Source organism: Solanum verrucosum, unplaced genomic scaffold (genome assembly GCF_900185275.1).
Source record: "Solanum verrucosum unplaced genomic scaffold, falcon-dt-bn FXZP01000175.1, whole genome shotgun sequence".
NCBI classification, from domain to species: Eukaryota; Viridiplantae; Streptophyta; class Magnoliopsida; order Solanales; family Solanaceae; genus Solanum; species Solanum verrucosum.
This window is the reverse complement of record NW_026020399.1, coordinates 1,652,939-1,670,814: the sequence shown is the minus strand read 5'-3', so window position 1 is coordinate 1,670,814 and position 17,876 is coordinate 1,652,939. Positions and strand designations below refer to the sequence as shown.

General features: G+C 34.6%; 1 protein-coding gene across 2 annotated transcripts; it reads right to left on the bottom strand.

Annotated features, from left to right (window-relative positions):
* Positions 1 to 1,513: 1,513 nt before the first annotated feature.
* LOC125839741 (transcriptional adapter ADA2-like) lies at positions 1,514 to 16,926 on the bottom strand. Of its 2 annotated transcripts, none has more exons than XM_049518733.1 (13): positions 16,762 to 16,926; positions 9,735 to 9,790; positions 8,812 to 8,990; positions 6,697 to 6,762; positions 6,391 to 6,516; positions 6,247 to 6,307; positions 5,328 to 5,388; positions 5,206 to 5,249; positions 4,681 to 4,776; positions 4,064 to 4,286; positions 3,115 to 3,325; positions 2,013 to 2,327; positions 1,514 to 1,765 (listed from the first exon to the last, which is right to left on the bottom strand). In XM_049518733.1, the coding sequence occupies exons 1-13, from the start codon at positions 16,812 to 16,814 to the stop codon at positions 1,574 to 1,576; spliced, it is 1,683 nt and encodes a 560-aa protein (XP_049374690.1). In that variant the 5' UTR covers positions 16,815 to 16,926; the 3' UTR covers positions 1,514 to 1,573. The 2 variants fall into 2 exon arrangements, with proteins under 2 accessions (XP_049374690.1, XP_049374691.1); XM_049518734.1 differs by having other exon boundaries at positions 5,328 to 5,379.
* Between the last annotated feature and the right edge of the window lie 950 nt (positions 16,927 to 17,876).

The window sequence follows — 17,876 nt, the reverse complement described above, 5'->3', positions numbered from 1 at the left end:
CCAATTATACATTTATTCTGCAATTCTCTACAATACAGTGTCATGACATACTTCAAACTATAAATTTTAAGAATATTTCTTTTATTAATCGTCATATTCAATCAAACATAATCACGTAAATGAGACAACGGGGGAATAAATGCTCCAATTCAATATATCCTTCGTAATGTTTCGTCCATAATATGTTGAAATTCAACTTGATTACCCATCTGAAAGTTGGTTCTTTCATTACCTCATATTTAATTGGTTTATTTTATTTTCTCAGTGTTTTATATATTAAAAAATTAATTGGCTATTGAAATTTTATCGGTTCCCAAGAACTAACAACCTAAAACCTTTTTTTTTTAAAAAAAAAACACAAAAATTTGGTGCTCTCGAAACTATATTTGTACCATTTAAATCGGGATAAAGGGACTAATACAATATTATTTAAAAATTACATAAAAAGACTAATGAAAAGTTTGATTACTAATTCTTGAAGTTTTATTAGTACCACATAAATTAGAAAAGATGAAGTAACATACTATATAATTTAAAAATTGTGTAAAAAGTACTACAAAATCACAATAATTAACAACTTTAAAAAAAACTGGTAGACTCTCAAAATTTACAATGTCATATAAATTGGAATAGAGAGAATAGCATACATTATTTAAAAACTACATAAAGAGTATTATTAATCACAACAATTAACTTAAAATAACTAAAAAATCATATTAAAATTTAGTTGACTCTCCAAATTCTATTTGTCCCACAAATTGAGATAAAAAATAACATATATTGAACTCGTGCTTTCCTATATATATATATATATGAAAACACTAGATAATAACAGTACTCGAAGGGAGTATGATTCTTTTGTGGTTAAATAAAGTCTAGAAATACAAAATGTAGAAAGTTTGACAGATCTCCAAGATTAATGTGGATGGAATAATTGTTATGCCTATGCAACGAACACAACTTAAAATAGATAATCAACATAAAATAAAATTATCCAACAACATAAAAATAGATACTCAATCCATCAAGATAAAATAATATAATCCAACAACATAAATATTATAATCCAACATAAAATAGATGCTCAATCCAACAACATAAAATGGATACTCAATCCAACTTCCCTGTTTTGAGGAAAAAGAATTGCAAATGAAACACTTTTCAAAACTAGCTGCGAACCAGCAAACTATTCACAATCTAATTGGATGTATAAACCTCATGTATACACAAGCCTCAGACAACAGCATAAGTCTACATTACACTGCTTCCTTTCGAACAGATAACTCACCACGCCATTATAATTGCAATGGTACTGGAACACTATGAAAAGCTTGTGTTACGAACCTCACATCTACAATCGGTATCATTATAAAGGATATCCACTGCATGACTTTTCCTCGCGTTACACGTATGTGATAACTTTTTGAACAGCCATGCCTTGAGCAACCTTCATCTAACGTAACGGTTTAGATAGTTTTGAAAGAATCTAAGAAAACAGGCTAGCCTTTTTACATCATTGCCAATTTTGGTAGAAAATTAGTAAAATCATGGTTGAACCTGTAAAGTAGCAACATTATGCTTGAGCCAGGCCCTTTTTAACAAGCATCTCATACACTTTGTCCACCTTATTCGGATCAACATTGAATAGACCATGCGCATCAGATTTCTTGGTGATGTTGCCATTAAAGATCCCCATGGACATGGTTTGAGACATGTTTAGATAATGAGCCGGCAGGATTCTCATCTCATCACAAAGCTTTTTTTCCTGCATTTGCAATAGCCACAAATGCAGGTTAGGATTAAAAGGATACAGCCATACACTAATAACTAAAAGTTCAAAAAAAAATTCACTTTTCAGGGGCATCAATACTATTAGAATTGCTACATCAATACCCATTTTGATATATGTACAAAGTCAGATAATACCAGTCGCATGGTTAATGCTCGCAAAGAAAATTGTGGAAATAGTCAAATAGTAACAATATGTCGCAGAAGAAAAAGAAGATTCTTACAGCTTCTGAGAGCAACTCAGCCCCTGAAAAGCCACTGACATCCCAAATGTCTACAGCACTTCCAACACCATGTGGTGCGGTGGTTGATGATAAGTCATTGCAACAATCCATCATTTCAGGGCCTCTACCAACTCCTCTAGGGCTGCTGTCATGCTCCACTTTAAAGTGACCTGCTCTTTGCAAATATTTGCCACTTGGGCCACTCTGGGAGTTCTCCTTTAGTCTACGTACATTTTCTTCAGATTCCCGCATTCTCTTTTGTTCAACATATCTTTCTGCCTCAGCTAAAGTTCGGCAACCAGCAATTCGGGCATCCTGGGTGCAGGGACTGAATATTTCAATAACACTAACTTGAAAACTTAATAGACAAGACTGCAGAGTTTAAATTTGTCACATATGCCAGAGGTACGTGCTTGATCCAATCTATTGGTCTTTTTGCCAAATTTTATTTGATTATAGTATCTGAAATGTATCCCATGCAACAACCACAACCTACAGCACCCATTGGGTGTGACCAAATTGCCTACTAAGTGGGATGAAAACCATAGGAGACCAGGGTTCAAATACCAGCATACACAAAATATACTAGATGCTTCTTCCATCTGCCAAAAATTTGGTGGCCAAAGTTGCTAATAGTTATGCTGGTGAGAGAAGCAGGTAGCCAGGTACTTGATGAATAAAAGTTGAGGTGTGTCCAAGTTGGTATGAACAAAACCGTTATAAAAACAAAAGAAAATGGATCACTACCTATGGTTAAGGAAACTAGTTAGCATTCTTGTAGACTTACACATGGTAGTAACAGAATAGGAGAAAATACATTATAAATTTTTTATACGAAATGCTTACCCAGTACAGAAACCTTTAATTATAAGTTCTACTGTTAGAATTTTTTTTAAAAAAAAGATGAACTTTAAATTCTTTTCATATCATTGAGTTTGTGTTTTACACACCTAATGTTTTGTGTGTAACAAAACATGATTATAAGCTGATAATGTTCCAATCTTTGTATAAGGATTATAATCATTCAGAAAGGATTCCAAAGAGCCTAGAAAATAGGATTATCATTCTGGAGGTACTCTAGTAGAAAGACTTTGCACTTAACCTGAAGATCTCGTATTCGTTTAACTATCCGGTGCTCCTCGATTATGCTCCTAAGGAAATCCTCATGCTCCTCTTTTGAACTAAAACGCATGAACACCCTATAACGACGGCATATGTCCTTCTCCTCCGGGGTGAGGTCTTTCTCAAAAGGATCAGGATGAAGTAGTTTTCTTTCCAAAATAAAATCCTTCCTACGTTTCCTCTCATCAAGCCTGCAGAATATTAACAGATTGAAGATTCGCACAAACAAAAATAAATTAAGAGTATCATGAACCATTAGTGCATCAGAGCAACTAACATAGACAATTGCTGACCTCTACTACATAATTGTCTTTCAATAGCTACATTTTCTCATGAATACATAGTTCAAAAATCCATATCGACAACATGATGTACCAGAAGCACCTAACTGGGATTACTTCCCTTTACAATCATGGGAAGATTATCAACCACATTTATTTGAAGACAACAGCCCAGTGGGATGTCAATATGGTATTGAACTACCTTCAATCTGAAGTCAACTGAAAAATGGATACAGGCAAGAGAAACTTGCATTGAATAGCATCTATCTGAGAAATGCATTATAAAAAGGAACAGTTTAAAATTTTACAAATTGCTAGGTGGCTCAAGGCAGGATAAAGTTCATTATTCATCCACAAGATCCCCGAGAAAACTATAAATAGGTGATTCTACCAGCATACATCAGTTGAATGTTGCATTCAATAAAACCATCTTAAAGTCAAGAAGTCAATTGACATTTTCAAATGTGGCAAGAAAATCAACACTTGCAGAATCATAGCTCTCTTCTGCAAAGATTCTCGCACTTGGAAGAGGGGGGAAGAAGGTAAAAGAGTAACTGACAGAAATAGTACTTAACATTCTTTTTTTTTGCATATGTTGGGGAAAGAGGAAATAAGTACCAACATCACAGTTCGGTGAGGATTACTTACCTTTTATTGTATATACGCAATACCCGAAGTTTCAGTTCACGTTCAGCATTGCTATCTGTCTCTTTAAATTCCATATCAGCCACCATCTGCTCAGCATCATTATCGTATTCAATTTCAAACTCCTCTCTCTTGGAATTATAACCACTTAATTCTGTCATAGAAGGCCCCTCATCCACTGATGACCTAGGCTTTTTCTCTCCGACACTCCTGTCTGCAGGACAACCTAAATGCAATAACAAAAGACTCTTAGCATTTCTCTCAATCAAAAAGTTACCATGCATACTCTAAAGAAAGTATCAATAAAAAGTTAAAAACTTCATCACCTATTTCTTTAAGTATAGATAGTTGTGAATTATCAGCATTACTGTTATCAAACTACAAACTACAGAAATGGCATGGTATCTCCTGCTCACAATCGAGTAGAAATGTGGAATAAGCGTATACTTGCAAGAATTTCTTTGCCATATTCATTTTTCAAAATATATATAAATAGCATCACCAGACAAGAATACTTTAAGATTAGTACATGGATATCTGAATCCTAAAGTGAAGATAAAGCAATGGTCAAACAGTAAGTATCACAATTTTCTGTGATATAATGTTAGAGCAACTGATACCTTCCACTTTGATGCTATCATGATTCTCCTTACTATGAAGTAAGCTAGATGTCCTCTTTCCAGCTCCTGCTAATGTACCAGAAGCAGAGCCTCCAACTGAAACCAAATCAAACATGATAGAGAAAACAAGTGAACATATGCCAACACAAACCGAAGAATATAATAATTTTTCCCACAGTTACCACTATAATTGCCTTCAATTCTATTGTCATCTCTATCTCTCTCCCTCTCTGAATCCACACACACACATACATATGTATTGCCTTTGCAGGGACACTGGGGGAAATTTTGTTCTATTTTGTTGTCTCTTTTTAGTATGAGCTTAGAACGGAATTGTTGAAGATATAATTAAGTTTAAAAAATAGTGCTCTCTCTAATAGCTTAAACTTTAAGATGAGATGATCATACACTGCAAAATAGTATCAAGCAACAAAGGTGTTGGGTTTGATTCTCTGCCACCCATTATGAAAAAAGAATTTCTATGTCAATTATAAGGGTATCAATTTGTGCCAGAAGCTAAACTACCTGACGCAAGTCCAGTTGAATTTTCTTCCCTTTGATCTTCCATCCTGAAAATACATGTCCAAACGTATGAGAATAGAGAAGGCTATGACACTTGCATTTATTTGGAACAAACCCGAGCATACTTGATTCCTGCAGAGAATGGAGACTCTTCTTTAACATTAACTCCCCCGGGAGCTGCATATCCTAACAAGAATGAACATTCAATTAGACTAAGAGATGATGTGATTCTGAGAATGGATGTTGATTACATTGTTAATTAAATAAGAGTGTGTTCTCTCTAATAGCTTTAGATGAGATGATCACACCACTTCAACATGGTTAAATCATCAATGAAGGCAGAGATCCTGAATTCGAGTCTCACTGCCACCCATTATTGAAAAGAATTTCCACATGCTTGGCCTATGAAAAAGAATCAGGCTTCATGCCTACACGTGGGGGCATTGTTGAATACATAGTTAATGAAATAAAAGTGTGCTCTCTCTAATAGCTTAATCTTTTAGATGTGATACTCACACACTTCAACATGGTGGATATGCTTGTACTTCTTCCGACACCAGTACTACTCAATTATCAAGATATGATGATATCTGTTAACTACCAACCAAGCATGAGCAGACAGGACTATGAAAGATAGAGAAAACTAGACATTTCTGGCTGTTGCAGTTTTTTGTCACTCTTTTGATGCCTTCTGAAGAGTGTGGGGTACAAATGATTTTGGTCTGCTACAAATTTTTTATTGATCCAATGAAAAGGGAAATGTAGGGGTCCCAGAAAGACATGCCAAAGTTCTGTTTTTAACCCAATACAGATCAATTTCTTGATTAATAGCAAAACCAACCAATTGGAGTAAATGTTGGCCTGTCCCACATGAGGTAGGGGGAAAATATAGCTTGATTGTGTTATGCAGTGAACACAGTAAAAACTGATGGATTGAATCAAGAAAGTGTATGAAGCAGAAAACTGAGGCAAAACCATCCAAAATCAGAAGCTTAAGAGGTTAAAAAAAAAAATGAATACGATAAAGAAACGCTCTTCAGTCACCTTGATCCTTGGCCATGGCAAGAAGTTCCTCTCTGTTCTTTCCCATAACATGAGACATGTCCTACAGAAATATAGTGTGCAGATTCAGCTTTTCATAATGAAGCACTTGATGTAATGCTGCACTGTGTTAGGCGGGTTACTCACCGGAAGTGGAAAACAAGGAGAACTAATATATGTGGACTTATAGTGGTCAATACACTGCAATTTACTCTTTGTTCCAACATGTTCGGCAACTTCAGCCCAGTTTGCCAATCCGTACATTTCCAAACCCTGCAAAAGAAAAAGAGGACAGGCGATAAACTAAAACTAAGAGAACTCTAATCCTCCCAGAATTCTGAATAAGATCTAGATCACTAGGATATATTTAAGAGAACTTGTAAAAAAACTATAGAGTAGAGAAATAACTGATGATTGAAATATTTAAGCACAAGCAGAAAAATGGAAGACTACCTCTAGAAGTAACATTTCCTCATCAGCATTCCAGTCAGCACATATGAGAGGAAATGACAGGTTATCCTGTTCATAGAAGAAAACCTTGAAGACATATCCCACACATATATCCATAAAAAGTAAGAGATTACAAAAAGGGTGAGAACATAACTAAACAAAGTAAACAGCATAAAAGAGCCAGAACTCCTCCTTCAAATGTAAACATGTGAGAAAAATGCTTCATTAGATCATTGATCAGCTAAGATGGGAAGTGAATATCCACTGTACATACGACCACCTACTAATCTCATCATTTGTAATTAATCATAATAATAGTTCACTCATGAGTAACAGCTTCATAAAAACCTTGTCCCCAATTTTAGATTTGACAAGTCCAACAAAGTAAACATCCCATTCTCTATTACTTAGCATCCACATAAAAAGCGTGAATTTCAATTCTACCTCTCTAGATATAGTATCAAATACCAACATGAGTGTCCATCTTACTTGAATCGTGTGAAAATCATCTCCCGCACATAAGCATCTCATCGTTGCAATTAGAACAACCTTTTTTCATGAGCATATTTCTATCTATTATCTTCCATCTCATCAGGGGTGGATTTTTACATTAGAAATAGTGGTTCATGTGAACCCATGGTCTCTCCTCAAATTAGGTATCCTATGTACATATTTCCTAAAATTGATCTAATATTGTTTGATAGCACCCATGCTCTAAAAGGGTCGGATGGTGACTTGGTTGAATGCTAAGTTATTTATTTTAAGGAAAATGGATCAACTCCCACTTAATACATTCTTTTTTCTCCTTTTATTAGTGGTAAGCCCATGTTCTAGAAATTCTAGATCCACCTCTGCGTCTCATTATGAATCCAATTTAGCTCCACTATAGGTAACTAGTAGACTGTTTGGCCAAGATTCTCCAAGAAAAAAGTGCTTTCTAAAAAAATGTTTTTTTCAAAGTTGGGTTGTTTGGCCAAGCTTTTAGAGGAATAAAAAGTGATTTTGAGTAGGAGCAATAGCTGTTTTTGAGAAGCTGAAAAAAGGTTTCCCTCCAAAAGTACTTTTTTTAAAAAACACTTTTGAGAAAATACATTTAGAAACCTTTTTAAAAGTTTGGTCAAACACTAAATACTTATGAGTGTTTCTCAAATTGATTGACCTAACACACACACCTTCTCACAAAAGTACTTTTTTTAAAGCAATTCTGAAACAAACAATTTTCAAAATAAGCTAATTTTAGAAGTTTGACCAAACAAACTACTCCCTTTGTTCCTTTTTAATTGTCATGTATATTAAAAATACTTGTTCCAAAATAGTTGTCAAATTAACAATCAGAAGAGAATTAATTATTCTTGATGAAGATGAGAGAGAACTAATTCTTTGTTTCAACTTTGCCCTTAGCATAAATTATTCTAGAATTAAGAGGCACGTAAATAGATAAAGATTAAAGAATTAATAAGGGGTCAAACTACACTACTAATTAATTTTTTCTTAAGGGTTGTGCAAAACCCTATCATGACAACTAAAAAGGAACGGAGGGAGTATAGGTAAAGGATTATATCCAAAAGTTAGTGAAATTATGATAATATGTCAACAGATAGCAGCCCGCTTTGATGAACAGGATTATTAGATAAAAATACATCTTGTACGAGCGGATGACCATAGATATAGTTCTTATGACTCTGCCTGACCATCAAGCAGCTATGAAGATTGCACAACCCTTTCATATTAGCTGAGTGGTCAACTCTCATATACAAAATCAGGTATAGAGTTCACCTGGCACAATCCTTCTAAAAAATAAATTAAATGGTCTTTAAGATGTTACGTACTCAGCAGCTTCAACAATCTCTATAATATTTTCCCAAGTTTTGCATAAACCAATCAGGATACACAAAATGATGATATCTGCTTCATTAATGTGACATCAATGAAGAGCGTAGGAATTAACAAAACCTACTGAGAATTAAGGCTGCAATTTAAGACTGCTTCAAGCATTTTCACCGGCTTAAACTATTTATGTTCTGTTAAATGTAGATACGAATAAAACAATTCAAGAGAAGTACTTAACTAAAGTAGTCCAACATTTTGATGAAAATTCAATAAGATGAAGTCACTAACCATAACCCTATACAGATGATTGCTTTTGTGAGGCTGAACTTCTGCTCCAACAGAAAAGCATTCCACACAAAGATCAAAGTCAGAGCACACAACACATTTAATCCGAATCCTTCCAGATATGTCTTTATTGCAATAATTGCAATGGTACAAAGCCTTTTTCCCTTCAGTCAATATTTGGCCTTTATAAACAGAAACAAGACAAATTATAAGGTTCAATTTAAAACAGAAAAAATTTTGTAATTAGCATCTGAGTAGAACACCAGGCATAAATAACAAAGTTCCAAAAGTTGGAGTAGTTACAATGCAGTAGGAGCACACATACAATGAGACTCATGAATTACTCTTTTTTCTGTTCCACCATGAACAAGATTAAAATAAAAAATATGAAACAAGAAATAGAAGGTAAAAACAGATTTTTGTTCCACAAGGCACAAACATGGTCACAAGCTGTGATGAATAAAGAATTATGTACTTCCGCTTCGTGTGAAATCTGACTATGTACCATGATATGAGAGGAGTTAAGTTTAAATAGTCTTCTTTATTTATGATAAACAGTTAAAATTGAAATAGTTAATGTTTATAGGAGAAACATGTTTGGTCTTATATTGAATCTTGAGCTTCTTTGAGAGAAAAATAAAGTGAAAAGTTGTATTGGAAAGAGAAAACGGGGAACGCACATGAATGAAAAGTTTGTGTCGTACAAGATGTAGCAGAACTTCCCTTGAGAATAGAAAAAAGGGTTTCTTTTTTAGACAGATGGAGTTAATAGTTCAAATTTGTCCACGTTTACAAGCCAAATAGAAGTCTGTTTAAACTGATGGGAGATCTCGAGAGAAAATAGCACTGCAGGGATCCTGCTTCTTGTAAATGATTTTCATTCCCAAGGGTGCTAATTACCAAATGTATAATCTAAAAGATCATACCAGTAGCTGCAGTATCAAAACTCTCCACATTTGGTGCTGCCCTTTTTCTCTTAGACCTACCAAAGAATTAAAGGGACAAGGAAAATATAAGTTACCAGATCAGGCCAATAAATAATGGAATCAAATCAGATACAGTTCCACATGAATCAATGATAACTGATAAGTATGGAACTATGTTTACATAGACACATATCCATACAAGACTTCATTTTTTTTATAACCATGGTGTCTGGGCAGCTGGCGCACACCTCGACTTATTCCACTGGTTACGCTACCTCAACTAGCACAAGTCCCGGGTAACTCTGTCCACCAATGCTTGGACAGATGAAATAAAGCACCTAATGTTTGTTTTTACTCCATTGAGATTTAAACCTCAGTCCTCATGGTTTTCAACCCACTTCATTGAACACTCGGCCACACCCTTAGGTGCAATATCCATACATGATATTTTTTTGATAAGGAATATCCATACATGATATATAATGCAAGAAATACAAACTTTGTCTATGACATCATGAAAATCAGTGTTCAAGATCAAAAGGTAAGGAAATACTTTTGTCTATGAAATACGAACTTTGAACATTGATTTTCTCAACTTCATAGACAAAGTTTGTATTTCTTGCATTATATATCAGGTATGGATATTGCACCCAAGGATCTATCCTTCTCAAAAATAAAAATAAAAACCTTCAAAAAAAAGATAAGGAACAATCTCTGAGTAACAGCTTTAAGTATGCCATTTGGAAACAGAGGCGAGGCATTGGCTTCACCACTGCTGCACTTAAATAAAGCCCTAAAGAAGGCGTTAACTAAAGCAGGGCTGCAGGAGAAGAAAAAGAAAACAGAAAGTAAAAAAAAATAAAAAAATAAAAAGGAAATTCACTGAAAATATAGTTTGGTCAACTTTTTAAACATAAAACCATGAGATGTCAATAACACTAATTCAAGTTGAGAATGACATGTCTATCTCATTAAATTCCTCTGTTTTAACGACTAGGATCGCATTGGCAAGCAAATCACGAGACTATCCTCTCAAGAACACGCACTTCCAATAGCAGTTAATATACACTTTTAGTTCAAAAAAACAACCAAAATGGAAGGAAATCCAAAAATACCTCATAGAAATTACATTATCGATCAAGGAGCTTTCTATTCAATTCTTCTAGAGATAAAGAAATTTATACTTGATTCTTCTGTTGAGTTGAAACATCCTATGTAGTTTTAGTAAGATACTTCTCACATTACAAAGATTAAGGAAAAAAAATCACCTTTTTCCTCCATATTCTCTTCTTTTTTTTTTAGATCGCCTTCCTCTGTATTCCATATCAAAACTTGCAACTCAACATCTCTTTTCTCCAAATATATTCAGTATCTAATATTACTACGATGGCAAAATTATCACATGAAACCCTAACCTACCAAAGTTAGGGTGGGTCATTGACTTCTCCATTTATTAGCTTAGCCCATTTTAGCCCAACACATTTCAACCCAAATTGACCCATGAGAAACTTTGTCAAAATATTTTCATTTGATATGTAATATACACCCATAATAAAGACAAAAGATTAATTAGAAACTTAAAGAAATACAAAAGAATAGACAAAGAAATTAAAACTTAGTAAGAACTGGGTGAGTTCGGGTTATGAATTGTGTTTTAGCCCAACTCATTTTAGCCCAAGTAACGATGACCTGCTCATTTATTAACTCATCTCACTTTAATCCGCCTAAGTTCAACTCAACTTGCCCATTTGACACCCCTAAATATCATTGTTATCAAAGGCGCGTTTAAGCCTTGAAGCGAGGCTCAAAACATGTTGAGCGCTTTGCCTCGCTTTATGTGCGCTTTAGTGTCGTCATCAAGGTTCTAAGGCAAACATTTCTATGGCAATGAGCCTTTTATGAAGAAGTGAAACCAAATAATTGATATTTCACTTTATCATTAAAAAAATTCAATTTCTTTGGTCATATATTTGTCATTCATGTTTATAATTATTAGCCTTGAATTAAACATATATATTTGTATTCTTTTCTCCCTTTGTGCCTTTTTTCATTAAAGCCCACGCTTTATTTGCGCTTTACACTTAAAGCCCCCACAGACCTTAGAGCTTTTTTGCGCTTTTCGCCTTTGATAACACTGCTAAATATTACTAATATTCAACAATGCTCTATCATAATTACGCATATTCAAATTAGGACTCTTGAATCTTCGCTCATTTTCCTTTGTATCTCCAACTCTTCTCTTCTTCTTCTTCTTTAGAAAGGGTGACTTGTGTGTATAATAGACAAAACAATACATAGATCATCCTGAAATCATATTTACGAAAGTGCTTCAGGTATACAAAAATAGTCATCCTAAATGCTACTCAGAACATCAATTATATCAACAGAATCTTCTGAGTAGGACTGTTTACCCCAAAAACAAATAAGCAAAAGACAATTCAACTTTATCTTCTGCAAAGAGTTTTCCACATTATCAAAACATCTGGAATTTCTTTCTTACCAAATTGTCCACAAAATGCTTGTTCGAACAATTCTCCATCTATCCGTGTCTATTGCCTGAGAACCTCCTTCCTCCTAACTATGTAGAACATCAATAATCCTTCCAGGCATTATCCAAGATATTCCTCTAAGGCTGATGAATATTGTCCATAGTCGTTCAGTGATTTTGCAATGTTGAAACAGATGATTAACTGTCTCTGCTATCTCACCACAGAGAAAACATCTTGAGCATAAGGTGGACTTTCTTTTTGTCAGATTCTCCTGAGTAAGAACAGTCTCTATAGCCAGAAGCCAAGAAAAACAAGAAACTTTATATGTAATTTAAATCTTCCAAATGTGCTTCCATGACCAGTTCATAACCTGCTTGTTGGTCTGATTTAGTAACTTGAAAGCACTACCCACCCTAAAAGAGCCACAGCCATGTCCCAACCACCTTAATCTATCAGACCCCCTTGTAGGCCACTGAAGAATTTCTATGCCTGGTAAAACTCTGTTTTTTTTTTTTGTTTTTTTTTGTTTTTTGAAAATGGTAATGATGTATTCTTCAGCATTAAGGAGATGCTGGTGACCTGGTAAAACTCTGTTACCTTCTGAATCTCCCAATAATTGAACAATCTTCCAAAGATAAGATCCCATCATTGGTCTGTTTTAAGTTCTGCAATAGTCTTGTGTTGATGAAGTACTAAGCCAAATATATCAGGAAAATTCTCCAGCAAACTACCACTCCCACACCAGTTGTCACTCCAGAAGGCAGTTCTGTTTCCATCATACACTCTGATGGATGTATAGCTCTTCAATTCAGGAAATAGAGCCCGTATGGATCCCCACATGCTAACTCTATAAGGTGTGTTTACTTATTTGGTCCTCCATTTATCTTCCTCCCATACTTTGCATTACTGACTCTTCCCCATAGATGTTGATTTTCTTCAGTTAATCTCCATAGCCACTTCATTTTATGAGCTTTCTTCTGAAATTTCAGATTTCTAATACCCAATCCTCCGTGTTTTTTGCTAGTGATTAAGGTACCACTTGACCAAGTGAAAACCTCTCTTTTTATTGTTTCCTTGCCACAAAAAATGACCTGATTTTATCAAGTTAGTTGATATTTGATAAACCCTATTAATATTGGGAACAATGGCATCATGTATGTTGGAAGTGCATTTAACACTAAGTTAATAAGAGTGAGTCTACCATCCAAAGACATGTAATGTGATTTTTTTTTGAGATAAGGGTAACTTCAAAGACATGTAATGTGACTTCCATCTATTCAGCTTCTTTTTCACATTTTTCTATAACACTGTTCCAGATCACCATTGACTTTGATTTTGCTCCCAATGGCATTCCCAAATATATAGTAGGCAAAGAACCAACATCACCACCTAGGATTGTGGATAGTTGAGCCATATCAGGCACTTCATTGATAGGATATAGACAGCTTTTCCTCCAATTAATGTGAAGCCCAGATATACCTTCAAATAACACCAAAATCACTCCTAAGTACTTGAATTGCTCTCCATTAGCATCACAAAAGATTAGGGTGTTGTCCGCATATTGCAGATAAGTGATTTCCAGGCTGCTATTGCCATTCGTGCCAACTCAAAGCCTTTTATCCAACCACAAGTGTTTGTTGTCTTAATCATATTGCTAAGACCTTCCATAACCAAAATAAACAAAAAGGGAGACAATGGGTCAGCTTGTCTGAGACCTCTATGAGCACCAACAAATCCAGTAGGGGAACCATTGATGAGGGCAAAAAAAGTCACAATTGAAATGCAATGTTGACCTAATTAAATTCATTTATAACCAAAACACATCCTTTGAAGCATATTCACCATGAAATTCCAACTGACATGATCATATACCTTTGCAATATCAAGTTTGCAAAGGACTCCGGGTTTTTTAAGTATAATCCTAGAGTGAACGGCTTCATTGGCCACCAAGACAGCAGCCATGATTTGTCTTCCCTTAATGAAAGTCATTTGTTAAGAATCCATAAGTTAAGCTACCACCCCTTTTAATCTTTCTGGCAGTACCTTTGCAAGCAACTTATAAACACTCCCTACCAAATGGATAGGCCTGAAATCTCTCAATTCATTGGCACCTTTCTTCTTTGGAATTAAGGCTATGAAAATTGCATGAAAGCTTCTCTCAAAGATTTCCATTTTGTGGAAATCATGAAAAGCTTCCATATATATCATGCTTCAAATTCTCCAATACTTAAGTAGAAATCCCATAGTAAAACCATCTGACCCTGGAGCTTTGTCTGCAGCTCACAACTTCAGACATCTCAGAACCTCTTGTTCATGAAACTTGTCTTGCATCTTCTCCCTCTCCTCTTCAGTTATGACAGGACAAGTACCAAAACTACAGGAAGGTCTCTAATTCTTTGTTTCAGTGTACAATTTTGTTAAAACTCAATAATTTCCTCTTTGATCCTTGTTGGATTCTCAATAATATCACCTTGAATCATAAATCCCTGCATGTGGAAGTCATGTGTCTTCTCCCAATGAGAAATTCCAGTTGTGACACAAGGACACATCACGTGCTTCCCCTCTTGACTCCCAATGAGAAACTCCTGTTCAAAGTCCTTGATGCCTGCAACCTCTCTGACGAGTTCCCTGAGCTCTGACTTTGCCTCAAAGCAAGGTTTTCTCCCTACCCATATATCGGAATATAGTACTCCACTTCATCTCTTATGATTACACCTCTTCGGGAATATTTTAGCAACCATTGGTGACGAAAATCAAGGCCCACTTCAAATGGATTTTAAGCTCCGTTTCTTCCTCGATGGCTATCCACCCTCCCCACAGATCACCAATTTCACGAAAGACTCTTCGTGACCAGATGTGAAGGGGAAGCCCCAAGGCTCGAATTCAAGTTTCTAAAGGTTTGAAAGAGTTGTGACTGCAACCCGCTACTGAACTCCACCATTCCAGGTACAATCTGGAGTTCTTCAAGGACAAGTTTTTCTAAAGTATCTTTTTTCGCCATATGTCTGTTGGAAACTCAAAAAGAAACGAGTTCCCCAGCATCTCGAAGATGCTAACTCAGGAAATTGTCTTCCAATTTGTTGTAGTCCACCTTCTTACAGCTGCCAAAGTTGGTCTTTCAAAACTCCCCTTGTCAAAGTGCCAACTACACATTTCCAGAGTAAACCATCATCCTTAGTTCCGTAGTTGTCATCAATGCTAATATTCCTTGCTCTGCTGCTAACATCAGCCTCTCAGAGGTTTTCCGTTTGCCACTTACTCTCTTTGACTACTTTGGCATAGGGGTAACTGGCTTTCATGAGTCTGGGAGGTTCTGTTTTATCCAGGTGAGAGGTTGATTGAGTGAACCTCACCAATCTTAAATGCAATGTCCAGCCACCCTGCATTAATGGTTGCTTAAGGAATAATTAATATCAATCTCCTATCTCCATTTAATGCCAAAATGCTCATATATTTTCCTTGAGCATTAAATTTTCTAGTATTGACATATTCTGTGATCGAATCTTTAATTTTCCATCTCCTGAAAATATTCCTCGTCTTTAGAAGACTCTTTGAGGGTATGACAGATCCAGTACATGATTTTCTTGCTCATGGATACACGTCTCATCATATTCCAACTCCTCTCGACCCATTCGTACCATGTTGATCCATCTGAGTTCCACTCGGTGATGTCAAAAGACTTGAATCCCACATTAAAATAAATTGTCTTCCTCCGTGTCTGAGAAAGACGTCTAGGAAACACGAAGATAGAAAAGGTGGTTATGAAGCTAGCACAGAAGGTGTTAGCTAAGGGGATACAAGAGAAAATGAATAGATTCCGACGGACTCACTCAAAAAGGTGTTCAACAATCCTAGGAAGTAGGAGAGAGAAAGGTCTTGGGAAATGTGTCGAGGAGCATTCTTTTCTTGTTGCAGGACATAAACTCTTCTCTTGCTGTATAATCTAACAAAATTCACTTTCTTCCTTTGTTTTTTCGCTTGGTCAGCATGCATCACTTAGGTTGCTCAATTTATACTCTTACCATAAATAATGGCGTTGTTACCTAAAACTATAACTTTACTCTACAGCCAAGTAGTACCATGTTCAAATATCAGGCACGAAAACCTGAACCAGGGTACATTCAAATTTTACCCTTCAAATATTAAAAAAAAACCTAAATAATTATGCTTCCCTTTCATTTACTGATTCACACTAAATCTTTTATACCTTTTTCGCATAAAACTTGCTCCCACACCCCCTCTCTTTCTTTACAAATCCTCCATCTGCAACTGCTGAACTTAACTATCATTTTGACTAATTAAAGCAACCCCATCAATTACTGAACTTAACTGTCATTTTGACTAATTAAAGCAACCCCATCAATGGCTCCAACTCTAAATTAACAACAACAACAAAAACTATATATATGTGCAGAACCCAAACACTTCGAAACAGTGAAAATTATCAAAAACAAAGCAAAAACTATAAAATCAGGCTAAAAAAAATTTTAAAAAAAATTGTAAATGAAATGGAGTAAGCATCGAATAGCTTTACTGACCTCTGGCTTGGATCATCATCGGTGGATTGATGAACAGCCCGAGAACGACCCATTTCTTCCGAATTGGAGCTCCGAATTTGAAAGCACAAAACTCCGGTGACACACAACTCTCAGGCTGCCGCAAAGACAAAGTGCGGAACTTTTCTGAACAAAATTCCTAGATTTGGGGAATGAAGAATTACGTCCTTTTTATACTATTCAAAAATCAAAATTAGGCTTTAAAAAATCATTTTTCACTCATTTAGGAAAAAAAGTAATACTTAATTAGGTTTATAGTATAAAAATTAAACTTAAGTACCACTAGTATTCGAATTGATTCTAAGAAAATAAAATTATTTGTTTAATTATAAGGACAAAAGTTGGAAAAAATAATATCAATTGTTTTTTATTTATCAAAGTGGACAAGAAAAATGAAGTTTTATTTTTAATTATATTGGATAAGTAAACAAAAAGAGTGTTATTAGTTTTCTGTTTCGAATGTATTAAGTTATTTATATTACATTTCGTTAAGTTTATAATACTTTTTATTTGGTTTAGATCACGAATGATAAAATCTCACTAAATTAATATAGGTGGATCATAAAATATTCTTATTTTATAGAAATTATTGTATCGATAAATTAATATTTATTAATTAAAAGAGTGTTTTGAAATTCAGTGAAGGTTAATTTATTTGCATCAAAATCATTGTATCTTACTAATTTGTGTGTCATATTTATTGAATTCACATAAAAATAAAAATAAAATATATAAAGTACAATGAATACATCAAAATCATTGTATCTTACTAAATTACATTTATTGAATTGATATAAAAACAAAAAAAAAATCATTATGCATAAAGTACAATGTATGGCATGATTCAATGTAATATATTTTTTTTGTTAAATGACTCATTGTAAAATAAATTCAAGAATTCAATGATTCATTATAAAAATAAATTCATTATACATAATATTCATTATTTTTTAATAATCAAATAGTATTCATTGTATCTTTACTAAGAACAATCGATGTATAATGATGAGAGAATAAATTATATAAGCAATATAGGAAAAACATATCCAAAAATGGCTTCTCATTTAAAAGGTGTCACAAAATCAACAATAACAAAT

Bases quoted from the DNA above. Each gene is read 5' to 3' on its own strand.
- LOC125839741 (XM_049518733.1), bottom strand. From the start codon at position 16,814: ATGGGTCGTTCTCGGGCTGTTCATCAATCCACCGATGATGATCCAAGC. The intron at 4,287-4,680 runs GTATCAGTTGCT...TATTGCATTTAG, and splicing joins TGATAGCATCAAAGTGGAAG to GTTGTCCTGCAGACAGGAGT. The intron at 2,328-3,114 runs GTTAAGTGCAAA...CCCTGCACCCAG, and splicing joins AACGAATACGAGATCTTCAG to GATGCCCGAATTGCTGGTTG.